The sequence below is a fragment of the Equus asinus genome, chromosome 5 (assembly GCF_041296235.1).
Source record: "Equus asinus isolate D_3611 breed Donkey chromosome 5, EquAss-T2T_v2, whole genome shotgun sequence".
Lineage (NCBI taxonomy): Eukaryota > Metazoa > Chordata > Mammalia > Perissodactyla > Equidae > Equus > Equus asinus.
Window position 1 is genome coordinate 90,044,125 of NC_091794.1, and position 14,594 is coordinate 90,058,718.

Genomic DNA, 14,594 nt, shown 5'->3' on the forward strand with positions numbered 1-14,594 from the left:
AATATGCACCAAACATACCACACTGCAGTGCACGGATGTGGCTCCTACGTACAAGTGACCCACAGCGCTGAGCACATATGTGGCATTTGCAAACATATAGCATTCCTACCCACAGGAACAAGCAACATGTATTCAGGACCTGAGCACATGTTAACACACCATGCATGTGTGTAGCAGTTGCATGCACAGAGCCAGGCAACATTGCAGCGCACACACAGGGCACCTGTATGCGTAAGCACATGCAAAGTTCGGCGCACCTCAGTGGCACCTGCATGCACAGGGATATACAATTTGCAATGCACAGCGGGGAGGGGGAGCAAATGCTTCAGCCCCCAGGGCTGGGGAGACCCTGGCTGTGCAAGATGCTTCCGGCCTCGGGTATCGCTGGAGGGGCATCGCGGATCGCCTCATCCTGCGGTCCAGGAGGCCGCGTGCAGGGCGGGGGCTTACCCGGGGCTTCTCCCGCGCCGGCGCCTGGGGCTCAGGGCGGGGAGGGGGAGGGCGCGCTTGGCTCGGCTGGCGCTGCTCCCCCTTTAACAGGAGGCGGCGCGCGTCGCCCCCGCCCCCCGCCCCTTCTCCCGCGGCTCCTCGCGCCCGGCCCGGCGCGCGCCCCCTCCCGGGCCCGGCCCGCGCAGGCGCCGCGTCCCGCCTCGGCCGTCACTTGGCCCGGCGCGCGCTGCGGGCAGCGGCCGGAGCGGCTGGTGGAGCCCGGTTTGGCGGCGGCGGCGGCGGCGCTCGGAGACCTAGGAGGATGCGGCGCCGGCTCCCAGAGCCCGGGGCTGCGGCCGCCGCCCGCGAATAGGAGGCAGCGCGCGGCGCGGGCGGTGCTCGGGGCGGGGGAGAGAGGCGCGGGGGGCGGCGCGGCGAGGAGGCGGCGGCAGGAGCCCGCGCCCGGCCCGGCGCCCGCCCCGCGCTGCTCCGCGGCGCCTTTTCTGCACCCGCCGCTCCGCGTAGCGGGAGCCTCGGCCCTGCGCGCGGCTGCCGCGAGCTGCCCCGCGCCCGGCCAGGCCCCCGCCTTAGGGATGGCAAACTTGCGCCCCGTGGCCGCCTCCGCCCGCGCCGGCCCCCGCTCCTGCTACTGACGGCGCCCAGGTGAGTGCTCGGCCCCAGACCCCAACCTGGTCCCGCACCGAATCCTCCCGGCGCGGTCCCGAGTTTCCGCACCGGCCCGGACGCGGGGCTCTCCCCTAGTCCATCTCTGCTGAATTCTCCCCCGCCCGAACTGAGTTCGTTCAGCACCTACCCACTCCCTTCTCTTTGGGAACTTCCAAGCCCGGGGTCGAGGCCCCCTTCATCTCCGGTGAGTCCCTTTTCCGCCCCCCTCCCCTTTACCCATCTCTGCTAAAGCCCCCCACCCCCACCCGCTCAGAATCCTGACCCAGACCTTACTCCCATCGCTGTCTCGAGTCTGTCTCAGTCTGGATCAGGGCAGTGGGTCCCCACCTTGGTTAGAGCTCCTCTCTCCAACCTGCAGCTCCACTGTGTCTCCCCTTTTTCAATACCCCCTCCTCGTCTGGATGCTGGACCCTGCGTCTCCCCTCCACTTCGTGGAGTCCTCCCTGTCCCCATCCATGTCTGCCCATAGTTACTGCCTTTCTGCGCTCCGGTACCCAACCATGCTTCCCCTCTTCTTTCTTTCCCGATTGCCCCCACCCCCATATCTGCCCAGAGTCCCGCTGTCCCTCACCGATCTCTGCTGCAAGTGTCCTCCCCCTCAGCCTGGACTTGGGGCCGTGTCCCCCATGTCTGCTCCAAGCCCCCTCCTCTCCAGCCGGGATCTCGGCTGGCCTCGCAGCCCTGACTCCCGTGTCCCTCTTTGGCCGGAGTCTATCTGTCCATCCCCCATTTCTCTCCTCCCACCCCCGGGGCATAGAGCCGGCACCAAGCGCACCCTCCCGCCGCCCCCGGGGCTGGCATGATGTGTGTGTCGGGGGGGTTGTAGGCTGTGAAGTTGGCGGCCACTCCCGCAGTCAGCTCGCTCCGAGGGAAGTCCTCCGCGCCGCGGCGGGTGCAGAGCGGGCGAAGGGTCTGGTGTCCGCGGGGGGAGGGGCCCCCGGGCCGAGAGAGACTGCCCGCCTCGCCAGCTGCCGGCCGGGCCCCTGGGCGTCCTCTGGCGCCCCCTGCCCGCAGCCCTGGACCCGCCGCCCCTTTTCCTCCCGCGGGCAACCCCAGGTTTCCGCAGCCCGAGCAGCGGTGGCTGCAGGACTGGCGCTGGGAAGTCCCTGGGGAGAGGAGGTCGGTGGGCGAGTCCGGGTGCCCCCTCGTGCTGGCCGCTATCCGTGCCAGAAGAGTCCTGGTTGTCAGGCCATAGGCTCTAGGAATGGAGTGGAGTGGGGTGGGGTGGCGTGCTCATCCCTAGCAGCAATTCAGGAGCCCTTTCAGCCATCAGGCACAGACCAGCAGGACTGGCCCCTGGATTTGAGATGGTCTGGATGGGCTTGTTCGGGCTTGGGCAGGTGTCCCCAGGGAGCCTCTATCTGTCTACCCCATGGCAGTCCCCACTAGGTGGGGGCTGGGGGCAAAGGTGGCCTCTGTCTGACTTGGGCATGAAGTAGGCAGTGTGGGAGTCCCTCTGGCCCTGGGACAGAGAAGGCACCTGGGGAGTGTCCCTCACTCTGACACAGGGCTGGGGGTCAGTGTGGACCCTGTACAGGTATGCCATGGTGGTGGTGGGGGTGTGTGTGAGGGAGGGTCTTCCCTGGACCAAGACTGACCGACAGATTTCCCCCTCTTCCTTCTCTGCCTTCTTTTCTCCTTCTCTTCCCCTCTTCTACCCCCTCCCCCATCACTCTTAAGAAAGGGATAGATCTAGCCTGGGGTGTGTGTGGTAGGCATTTCTGTAACCCACAGTGGGTTTCAGCTGGTCTCTGCCCTCTTCCTCCCGTCCCGGGTCTTAGGTAATGGAGCTGAGTAAGTAGTTAGGAACTCAGCTTTTGGTCAGATGACCTGGGTTCAAAAGCTGTGTGACCTGGGCAAGCTACCTAACCTCTCTGAGCCTCAGTTGGCCCTCTGTAAAATGGGTCAGTGATCACTGCCTCATATAGTTGCAGGGAGAATTAGATTGTGTAGAGCGTCTGGCACCTAGTAATGCTCAACAATGATAGGTGTGTTGGGCTGTTTCTCTTCAAGGCCAAGGTCAGGCCCCTATCCACTCCACTCCTAGTCCCAGAGGAGAACTGCAGAACACGTTCTAGTGCCTTCACTCCAACCCCCAGGATAATAAAGCCAGAAAATACCTTTAGCTCCCCAGAGTCTCCCCTCTCCCTCTCCCATCCTTCACTATCGCAGGGGACTGCTCTGGGGTCAGCTCTGGCCAGAGAGGCATCAGTGAAACCCAGGCCAAGGTCTCTGAGGTCCTGGTTCAAGTGCAGAGGCTGGGGAGTTGGGATAAGTACAGAGACGAAGCCCAAGTCCAGGTCCCCAAAGGCAGGCTGCCAGTTAGGGGGGCCCACGTGGGAAACCAGTTATAGAGGAGCACCTGGGGCACAGAGGAGCCTCTGCCTCCCTCCAGGAGGTCAGAGCCATCAGGAACTTTCCAGGGCAGTTAGTGCTTCAGGTCAGAGTTAGGGCCTGAGGGCCCCAAGAGTTTGAAGAAACCTGGCTTGGGCATGAGTGGCTTGGTGAAGGCAGGTAAGAGGGAGCGCGGGGGCTCCAGTCCATGACGTTCTGCTGGGCTAGAAGTCCTCTGGACAGTGTGGCTGGGCCTGGGTCCCACCGGGGGGTGGCAGCCCCTCAGCCCCCCGCCTGCTGGGGCAGCCCTGACATTGGGGAACAAAAGCTTTTGGTTCCTGTAGCAACGGAGGCTCCAGCTGCTGCAAAGTTCCGGGGAGGCGGGCGGAGGGCGGCTGAGTCACCGCCCCCTCCCCCGCCACCGCGCGGCACCGCCCTCAGGGGCTGGGGGCCGCCCCTCCTCCCCCTCCTATGGTGTGCGAGAGACGCCCCAAGCACCCCTCCGCGGCCGGAGGGACCCTCGAGAGAGAGGCGCAGCGACCTGTCTGCCAGTCCGAGAGGGAGAGGCCGCCCTGGGGGGGTCGCCCCCTCCCCTCGGTCCTGCCCATCAGCTGGAGGGGTGTGCGCCCTCCTCGGTGCCAGAGCTCCGGGAGAGGGGTCCTCGAGGACCCCGCCCCTCAGCCGGTGCATGGGCAGGGGACCCGGAGGCCCGGAGTGGGGGTCCCCGCCTGCGTCTTGGCCTGGGCTCGGCCCCGCAGCGAGCACCCGGGAGGCGGAGGGTGAGTGACGGGCGGGCGAATTGGAGCTGCCAGGTGGATAAACGCGACGGATGTGCGCGCCGCCGCGCCCCCTCCCCCGCCCGCCGCCCCTCCCCCGCCCGCGCCCGGCTACCGGCTCCCGCCGCCCGGCGCCGCTGCTCCCAGCGGGAGGGCGGGTAGGGGTCGATTCCGGGGATCCCGGAGCCCGAGCCCTTGCCCCGAGGTGCCCCTCCCCGCCCCAGTCTTGCCTTGGCCCTGCCAGCTGCTCCAAAAGCCTCGATTCCCTCATTGGTGCAGAAGGGAAGCCCGAGGCTGGGCAGGCCTGTGGGGTCTGCGAGGAAGGGGGCCTGAGTGTGCTTGCGCAGAGGGTGGGGTCTCAGGTTTGCTGGGGGGCGGCAGGCATGCGGTGAAGGGGGGCGCTGAGACGGAGATCACTCCACCCAGCGACTCATCCTTCTCCGTCCAGAGAGGTCCTGAGGAAGGAGACCTTTTGATCGTCCTCCAATTAACCTCCTGACCCAGGAAGTTCTTCCTCAGAGCTGACCTCCCTACCTCTCCTCTCTAGCACTTGTGCATGCAGGGGTTTGTGGTCTTACTGGGCTTGGAGGTGGCAAAGCCACTCTTGTGGTTCAACCCAAAGAGGCTTCCCAGAGGCAGGGTGAACCTGAGCAGGAGGCAGGGGAGAGTTTGAGAGGTTCTGAGAAGAGGGAGGGGCGGAGGGGAAGGGCTGTGTGAGTGCGCTCCCTGTGCCAGGCTCTGAGGAGGTGTCTGCAATCCCCAGGGCCGGGAGCATGGTCTCCATTCCACAGAGGAGGAAACTGAGGCTCAGGGAGCCCAGTGATGGCTAGTTACCACTTGGGCTGCCTGTGAGGCAAGGATCCTTCTGGGTGCTCTCCCGGGCTCTCTCTGACCCAGCCTGGAATTGGGCTCCTTGCCTTATTTTGTGGGTGGTGAGTGATATAAAAAAGGGGCTCCTAATGTCACAGGAACAATGAGGGTCATGCATACCCAGAGTAACACTCCAGAAGTGGTGTAAAGGGGGTGTCTGATGGAGACTGAGAAGAGGAGAGGCTTGGGCAGGGTTTAGACATGGCTCAGTTCTGGAGAAGCCAGGCTGTGCCTCTGGAGGATGTGGACCTAGTGCCTCTCGATGGGTTGGGGCTGTGGAGTAGGGAGCAGCAGAGGGCCAGAGGTGGGGGCGGGAGGTCTGAGCCCCCAGCTGCAGAACACAAAGGGAGGAGCAGCAGGTCAGATCCAGCCTGACACGTAGCTGTCATATGCTGAGCCTCAAAGAACCAAATACCTGTTTGCGCCCACGCCAGAGAGTGCGTTTGCATCTCTGTACATGTGTACAAGTGTCTGGCTCTTTACACCCTTGTAGATGTGAGTGTGTGCAACACTGTGTGCACGTGAGTTCACGCATCTGTAGTTTACACGGATCCATGTGCATGTCTGTGTGTGCCTGTGAATGCCTGTCTATACGTGCATCTGTGCATATGTGCTTTTGTGTGCATGTCCGCAGGCACAGGGATCTTCAAGCCCACGTGGGCTGGTGTGTGTTGGAGATTTCCCGCCTGCTCTAAGTGGGGGAGGCGAGGCCAGTTGTAATGAGCTCCCACCTCCCCTCCGCGGAGCCGCAGCCATGGCCTGGATTTTTGCAGCCTGCTTAAAAATAATTGGGGGCAGCGGGGGGATTGCATGTCACTCATCATCAGCTGCTGGCTTCGCTGGTGCCGCAGCAGACTGGGCAGACGCAACGGTTTGGGACAGGCATGTTGTGAGGCAGGTAAGGCTAGGGGTCTGGTCCCTTTTTCAGCTCTTGGGGGCAGTGAAGACACAGCCCGTTCTGGCTTCTGCTGAATAACTCCAGGTGGGTCTGTGGGGAAGGGTGGGATGGCTCCTCTGCAGTAAATGGGTCTGCCTTGAGCTTCCTCCCCACCCCCCATTACACCCCAACCCGCGTGTGCCTGGGGAGGGGCCAGTGCTGGTTTGTGGCTAGGGCTGGCACCTGGCTGAGAGTTGGAGCATGCGGGATCTGGGGCAGTGAGGAGCTCTGTAGATACCCAAGGATTGGAATTCTGGGGTTCTAATTCCTGCCCCCGCCCACTATTTAGACTCCTGAGCAGCCAAGGGAATAGCTGCCCCTGGGGAGCAGGTGTGTCTTGGGAAAATCTAGCCACACCTGTGAACTATCCTGTTTGTGATTTAGTTCCCAGAGCTAAAGGCTTGTCCATTGGACCTGAAGCCTGAGCAAGGAACAGGACGGAGCAGGAGGCTGTTGGTGGTAGAGAGAGAAACCTGGGCTGGGGCCTCAGCTCCTGGACTCCAGTCCCAGCTTGGTCACTCTTGTGTGATCTTGAGCAGGTTGCCTCCCCTCACGGAGCCTCATCCTTTCTCCTCTAATGTGGAACAACCAGGCTCTAGGGGCCCATCCAGCGCTGTGAGCAATGTGTGGGCATGGAGGAAGGAGGCAGTGTGGATCACTCTGGGCGCAGGGCTAGAAGTGGGGCTGAGCCAGCCCAGGCGCCAGGCTCTGGCTTCCGGACAGCTAGGGTGGAGGCTGGGCAGGCTGTGGGCTGTGGATCTGTCCTGGCCTGGGGGGTGGGAGGGCACCTTCTGGTGCTCCATCCCTCAGCCCTTCTTGTCCCCTCTGGCCTGACTGCCCTGTGTGCCTGTCAGGGAGGGCTTGGGGCCTGGTTGCCCTCCCACACCTGGAGGACATTCACACGTGCTGGGAGTCAGTTTAGTGCAGCGCTTTGCCGGGAGGTAGAAATCAGTGAACTCTGCTCTCCACTCTTAGGAGCTTGAAGATTCATGAGATGAGCGAGCCAGTCCTAGGGAGACAGCAAGGGATGGAGGTCATGACTGGGTGATGCAGACTTTCAGGCAAGGGCTGTGGGAGCTAGGAGCAGGGAGATGGCTTGCTGGGCTCCCTGTGGGTAGCAGGCCCTGAGCCAGGCCTTGGAGGATAACCCCATGGTGGGAGAGGAAGAGGGGTCCGAGGGGAATTACTGCACCCATTTCGCAGATGCCTCTCCCCCTTGTTTCCACTAGGAAATCCACAGCCGCGATGCTTAGGACCTTTCATACTTGCCATGCCCTCCCGTGGGCGTGGCCCAGGTTGTGCGCAGTCCCTGGCACCCTGGCAGGAACTCCTCCCCTTTCTCTCCCACTCAGTAAAGCAAGAGAGTGAGAGTGACATTGTTCTGGGAATAACTTTGAATTGCTCTGATTTATAAAAAAGCAAATCGTTGTCAAACATCGCTACTTTGACGATTACTGCTGGATTACATGTGACACGCCTCACAGCTGATCACGACACACTGTGGGTCGGAGCAGCAGTCCTAGGGAATACAAGTTGGGTGGTGGGGATGGGGCTGGATCTGCACGTCAGGCCCGGATGCCTGTGGTTGATGAGAGTGACCGAGGAACGAGAGGCTAACAGTAACAACGACAGCTGGTGTTACTTAAGGGCTTACAAGAGTCCAGGCGCTCTCCTGCGTGCCTCCATTTTACAGGTGAGGAAACTGAGGCTCAGAGAGGTCAAGTCCCTTGTCTAGGATCACACACGTGGACCAGGGCGACTTAAGAGAACAGGGTCTGAACCACGAAGCCCACTCTGCAGCTGGCTCCAGGAGACTCAGCACCTCTGCTGGCTGTGCCTGGGGCCACTGACTGCTGTCTCTCTCCACAGGGCGAGGGACATAGGATGACCCCAGCCTGTCCCCTCTTACTGTCTGTGATTCTGTCCCTGCGCCTGGCCGCCGCCTTCGACCCCGCCCCCAGCGCCTGCTCCGCCCTGGCCTCGGGCGTGCTCTACGGGGCCTTCTCGCTGCAGGACCTCTTTCCTACCATTGCCTCGGGCTGCTCCTGGACCCTGGAGAACCCTGACCCCACCAAGTACTCCCTCTACCTGCGCTTCAACCGCCAGGAGCAGGTGTGCGCCCACTTTGCCCCCCGCCTGCTGCCCCTGGACCACTACCTGGTCAACTTTACCTGCCTGCGGCCCAGCCCCGAGGAGGTGGTGGCCCAGGCGGAGTCGGAGGTGGGGCGGCCAGAGGTGGAGGAGGAGGCAGTGGGGTTGGAGCTGTGCGGTGGCTCGGGCCCCTTTACCTTCCTGCACTTCGACAAGAACTTCGTGCAGCTGTGCCTGTCGGCTGAGCCCTCGGAGGCGCCACGCCTGCTGGCGCCCGCTGCCCTGGCCTTCCGCTTTGTGGAGGTCTTGCTCATCAACAACAACAACTCCAGTCAGTTCACCTGCGGAGTGCTCTGCCGCTGGAGTGAGGAGTGTGGCCGCGCTGCCGGCAGGGCCTGTGGCTTTGCCCAGCCGGGCTGCAGCTGCCCTGGTGAGGCGGGGGCTGGCCTCGCCACCACCACACCTCCAAGTCCTCCTGCTGCTCACACCCTGTCCAATGCCCTGGTGCCCGGGGGCCCAGCCCCGCCTGCTGAGGCCGATTTGCACTCGGGGAGCAGCAATGACCTGTTCACAACCGAGATGAGATATGGTGAGTCTGAGCAGGGCCCGGTGGGGTGGGTGTGTCCAGGGGGCTGATGGTGCCCGTCAGGCAGACTCTGGGGCCATTCATGGAGTTGTTCACTCACGTCCCCTCTGTGTCCAGCCTTGTCGAGATGTTGGGGTCACCAAAATGGCTTGGGGTCAGATCTCACTCTCAGAGTCTGCAGTCTGGGTGAGATGAATGGGGAACATAAATCAGATAATGCAGCTTGATAAACCCAGGGAGGGGCACCCCCCCCCCCATTGGGCAGTCAGGGAAGGCTTCCTGAAGGAAGTGATACAAGAGCAGAGATCTGAAGGACAAGTGGAAGCCTGCCAAGCCGGAGGAGTGGTGAGGGCGTTCCAGGCAGAGGGAGCAGTGTGCACAAAGGCCCAAAGCTGGCACTGACCGTGGCAGACCCCTGGCACTGCAAGTTGACAAGTTTGCTTGGAGGCTGGAGTAGGCAGGGGGCAGGGATGTGCTCCTGCCCACATGGGTCAGTGATTCTGGCAGTGGCCCCAGGGTCAGGGCAGAGGGAGGCACAGAAGAATGTGCCTGGATGAAGAGGCCTGGGCTTCGAGGCTGCCGTGGAGGGCTGAGCTGGCTCAGCTTCCAGGGTCCCCTGTCTCCCCCCTCTGGGCCCATGTCTTCTGGGACCAAGGCCGCCAGCTGCTAAAGCTTCCTGCTGACTGGGCAAAAGCTCTCGAGCCCTTGAGTGCTGCCTGCTCCTGCTCCGCCCCCCCCAGCTCCCTCCATCACAGCCACCTTCTGCTGACCCTCCTTCCTGCAGCTTCAAGGCCCCAAGCCCCTCAGCTGGATCCTACATGCCTGCTGAACGGTGCTGGCCAGGTGGCCTGGCAGGCAATAGGGGGCCTAGGTCATGGGGGTGGAAGAGAGGCAGATGGGGGTCTGTTCTCTAGCTCTAGTACTAATAGGAACTTCCCTCCCTTCTCTGGGCCTCAGTTTCCCCATTTGGGATAACGGATGCTGGCCCACCCTTATGTTAAACAGGGATGTTAAACAAGGATGGAAGTCAGAAGGGGAGTCTGGATCTGACTGAGAGTATTTACAAGGAGGAGGGGGTCTCATGCGAGGGCTGCTAGGAGTACTGGAGGAGCGTGCTGGGTCCCCATCCCTGCTTCCGAGACCAGAGCCCTGGAGTCGGGAGCTGCCTTTGACTGTTATCTTGAGTGGATCCCATTTTTTTCCCCATCAGTTTCTTCATCTGTAAAATGGGGAGATATCCCTGAATTAATCAGAGGGCATCTTTATCGTGGCAATAGCCTCTCCCAATGCTTTGGGAGAGGTGATGCTTTGCCTCCCCACGAGACACCTGGCATCACGCCCATCTGTGGCATGTGCCCAGTGGCCTTGCTCTGGCCTCTCCACTAGGCCGGCTTGGCCTCTAACAGTGGTCGATGAAGCCGTCCGAGTGACAGCCAGGCCGTGGGCAGGTTACAGGCCCTGGAGGCTGGCCTGGGATTTAGTGCCTGCAGGAAGAAATTGAATTTCGCTTCTTTGTCGAACATCGGCGGAGAGCACCGGGCATATATCAGGAGGTTTATGGCTCTTCCTGCCTGGCCGCCACTGCCTGTCACTCTCTGGGGGCCTCCCTCATCGTGCTCAGCAGAGGGCAGGTTCTTTTGTCTGGCTCTCCCTGCGGTCCATCGGCCCAGTGGTCTGCAGTGGATGGAGCAAGGCTCTGCCCTCATGGGCGGGCACCATCTGGGCAGGCTGCCATGTGGAGCACAGAGCCAGGAGCAGCCAGCTGGGCTTGACTGAAGCCGGAAGCAGGAACTGGTTGGTAGCTGGGGTGTCTTTGGGGGTCAGAGAGGGCCGGTGACGGGAAGGGCACCACCGTCCCCACCAACATCAGAGCCTCAGCAGGCGCCTCTGGGACTGAGGACGAGTGGAGACTGGATGCTGGTTGCCTCTGGGCATGAGGCCTAGTGTGAACTCTGAGCAGGGAGCCCTGGGCTCCCAGCAGTTCCCAAGCCTGACCTCTGCTCATGCCCCTTGTCCTGCTTGGCATGTTTCCAGGCTGCTCCATGGGGTTGTCTGCAGGGAGGGCTCTCTTGGGGCATGCAGGGGGTGATATAGCATCAGCCATCATAAGTGAGCTCACTTGGCACACTGGCTTCCAGAGCTGGGCTGGCACCGCCCCTTCCTCTCTCCTGGCCGGCAAGAGGCTCTTCATCTCTGCCACCTCCTCCCTTCTGCCCACCCTCTCTGGGGCGAGAGGTGATAGGCACACGACTCAGTTTGTTCCATGTGGCAGGGGGCATCTGAGGGCCGTGGCATCATTAGGGCCCAGAGTACTCTGTGCCTGGTGGCAGTGCCACCTTTGCCAAGCCCTTGGCCTCAACTTCATGCCTCCCTCACCTCCTTCCCGCTGGGCCAGCTGGACACAGGTACCAGTTGCAGGAGAACCGGCTGGCACATGGAGCTGCCAGATTGTGGACGAGATTGGTGGAGATGGTGGTGAAGGGGGAGAGTGAGACCCTCGTTCCAGCCCCTCTGCCAGGCACTGGGGCAGGGGAGCTGTGCCCGCCTTCTCTGGGACACCCCGGGTAGGATCAACAGCAAGGCCATGTGGGGTGGGGCTGGATTGGTACTGGAAGAAAGATGAGGCTGGGAGCTGGTGGGCAGTGATGGAGCGGAGTGACTGGGTCTGCCTCAGAGCCGAGTGCGTTTGACAAGAGGGTACGGGCGCCTGTTAATTTCACGCAAACTGCCTTTGATAGATCTCTTGTTATTTTTGGTGAGTTGAGCCATAAATTTGTGCCATCTTGCTGCCGCAATCTGTTAAGTAAGGGGAGAGGAAGAAAGGGAAGAGAGGCAGGAAGGAGCTTGGCCGAGGATTGGCACAGAGGCTGGCTGAGGCCGGGGCAGGAAGGCAGGTCGTAGAGGTAGTGCCAGCTGCAGAGCCCAGCTCCTGGGGGCCGGCCACCAACCTGCAGTTCCTGCCCACTGACCCTCCCATCCGGAGGAGGCACCAGCCAATGAGGATGGCTGTTCAGAGTGACACCCGGGAGCAAGTGTCTCTCACTCTTGCAACCCCCCTCCCTCCTCTGCCACACTCTCTGCCTCCCCCCAGGGGCATTGTCCCACCCTTAGCTGTTTGCTGCTAGCCCACTCTCTCCATCATCCTAGCTCCATCGCTGAGGCGAGGCCACCGGGTGAGCCTGGGGTCTTCTGAGTGGCAGGCCTGGGAGGTAAGAGTGGGTTCAGATCCCCATTCTGCCACTGTTGCTGTGTGACTTGGACAAGGTATTGCCCCTCTGGGCCCCAGGATCCCTGGTTCTCTGTGTGTCATTTCTGTGATTCAGACTCCAGTGACTCCCCAATGTGGCCCAAACTCCTCAGCCTGGTGTTCCCTCCCCGCCCTGGACGCAGCGGCCACCTGCTTTCAGTGTTCCCTGTCATTCTCTCCTGCCCTTTCAACTGGGCTTCTCCCTGGGCCCGGAACCCCCTGCTTTCTGGCCTCCCTGCTTTTGCTTGGGCTGTTTCCCTCACCTGGGATGTCCTTTGCCCTTGATTATCCAGAACGTCCCCATCCTTCCAAGCACAATTCAAGCCCTCTCTCTTCTAGGAAGCTGCCTCTGACCTGTCCAGCCCCATCCTGCACTGGCCTTTCTCCTCTCAGCACTCAGGCCCTGCTCTCTTCCTTTGGCCAGCCTGTCTGGTGGCAGGAAGTGGGGCCCTACGTGCCTGTGTGGGGCTCCAACATCAGGGAGGCAGTGTCTCTCTCAGGGTGGGGTGGGGGGAGACCTAGCATATGGGATGCGTTTCCTGGAAAGTCCTTCCAGCCTAGATCTGTGCTGCTGGATCTCTGAGTGCTCCATCACGGACGGAGAGTGCGGCACAGACTCCCCAGCCATCTCAGCAGGGACTGAATCCCAGCCATCCATCACACACGTCTTCACATCTTTATCAGAGTAGAGTTTGTGCCAGGCCTTGGGCCGGCTCTGAGTGAATGAGATCCCAGCTGAACCAGACATGCCTTCTGCCCTCTGCGGGGGAGAGTGACCACCAGTGTACACTGGTGGTCAAGGTCACAGGCTGAGGTCACCTAGCCCTGGTTCAAGTCCTGATCCCACCACGGACTGGCTGTGTGACTGTGGGCATGTTTCTTCACCCCTGTTTCATCACCTGTGAAATGAGGGTGGTAGAGCTATCCCAGAGTAATGTGAGGATTAAGCAAGAGAATGTGGGTGAGTGGTTAGCGCAGTGCCTGAGACATGGTGAATCCCTAATAAATAGTTGCATGTGTTACAATTTAGCGTCATAGGGATGACGTACGTGTGTGCCTGATGTCAAGGGAGGAGCAAGAGTGAGGGATTAAACTCCAAAGGGATGGGAAGGCAGACTAAAGAAGGTGATTTTGAGTTGGGCTTTGAAGAGCGAATAGGAATTCACTAGCCCGTGAAATTTTTCCTTAAATCGAATCGCTTTTTAAATGTAGTATATTAAAAAGAAATTTCATACCATAAATGGAAGGAGAGGATCACTTATCTGAAATAGGAGATAACCAAAGAAACAACCACAGTGGAAACAAAGCGACATCATTAAATTCCAGCTCAATGCTTGTCCCTCCTCTCAATTTGTTAGAAAGAGAAATTAGCACGTGCTGGGCATGTGTTAAAGTCTCGGACTTTTATGAAAGATAAAGAGACTATCTTTTTTTTAATCTTTTTTTATGAAAGATAGACTTTATCTTTCATGCATTTGGAAGGATTAAAAGTAAGGTGACCATATAATTTACCATCTAAACCGGGACATTTTTGAGGTTGTAAGGGGGAGGGGTACTATTAATTACATGAGGGCGACAGGTGCAAACTGGATTGGCAGATTGGCAAAGAGTCACCCTAATTGAAAGAGACCTGGAAAGGGGGTCACTTCCCCAGTCCGTGATCCAGTGTTATTTAACGGCCTGTTTGTGAGCCAGCCCAAGTCATCCCCCACTGCACGTTTTGGGAAACCCCGCGGGAGGAAGGGCTTTCAAGGTAGCAGAGGAAGCAGCCTGTGCAAGGGCATGGAGGCGTGAACGGCCTGGGGCGGGGAGCTGGAAGTAGACTGGTGTTGCTGGACGGCAGCCCCAGAGGTGGGGGATAAGGCCAAGGCTCCACCTGCCGTCCCCAAACTCTGGGACCTCACCCTGCTGGCCGAGGGCTTCCAGGCAGCAAGAAGTTGGGTGCTGTGGGGGAGGCGGGGTGAGTCAGATATGGTTCCTGCTCTCCAGGAGCTCCTGGCCGTGTCGGGGAGGAGGCAGGGACCCAGCCAGCCCTGTTGGGAGGCTGGGCAGATAGGCGAGCAGCTCAGTGAGGAAGTCATCAGAGGGGCACTGGCGTTCTGGCTGGGCATCTGGTCCTCAGAGATATACAGTCGCGTTGGACTGTGGAGGTGGAGCCTGGAATTTTCAAAAGCCGCCTCCCTTTGCCTCTGCCCCCTGGGATTCCAAGGCACGGTGGGGTGCAAGGAACCCTGCTGGGCTGGGGAGCCATGAAGGGATATGACAGAGCCCTGTCTCAAGGGGGTCAGCTCGCGCCTCCTCAGGGCTCGGGGCCAGCCTCAGGGAGGGCTTTGTAAACCGCACCACTCTCTCGTGTGGAAGAGATGATTATCATGGTTATTTTTAACACGTTCATGACAAAGGAGGCTGAGGGGGCTGGTCTGTGTGGAGCCTGGGGGGGGGGCAGAGTCTGTGGATCACGGCGTAGCAGGTGCCCGCAGTCCTGCTCACTTGGAGGGAGCCTCTGCCCACCCTGCCTGCCCGTGCCAGGGTTAGACCAGAGTGGCCCCTGTGGGTCGGGGTGGAGCAACCCTCAGGGATATCTGGCCCATGTTTGCTGAATGTCTGTCTTGTGTCTGACTGCTCAGAGGTAGGCCC

At 60.6% G+C, this 14,594-nt stretch overlaps 1 protein-coding gene across 12 annotated transcripts in view; it reads left to right on the plus strand.

Moving 5' to 3' along the window:
* Positions 1-952: 952 nt before the first annotated feature.
* ADGRB2 (adhesion G protein-coupled receptor B2) overlaps positions 953-14,594 on the plus strand; it is a 36,521-nt gene continuing 22,879 nt past the window's right edge. For 7 of the 12 annotated variants that reach the window (XM_070510470.1, XM_070510474.1, XM_070510468.1 and 4 more), the window contains exons 1-2: positions 953-1,092; positions 7,903-8,713. In XM_070510470.1, the coding sequence (XP_070366571.1) occupies positions 7,918-8,713 (796 nt within the window). In that variant the 5' untranslated portion in view covers positions 953-1,092; positions 7,903-7,917. Of the gene's footprint in view, positions 1,093-3,949; positions 4,230-7,902; positions 8,714-14,594 lie in introns of those variants that run through there. The other 5 variants (XM_044770239.2, XM_070510475.1, XM_070510473.1 and 2 more) reach the window with 4 other exon arrangements.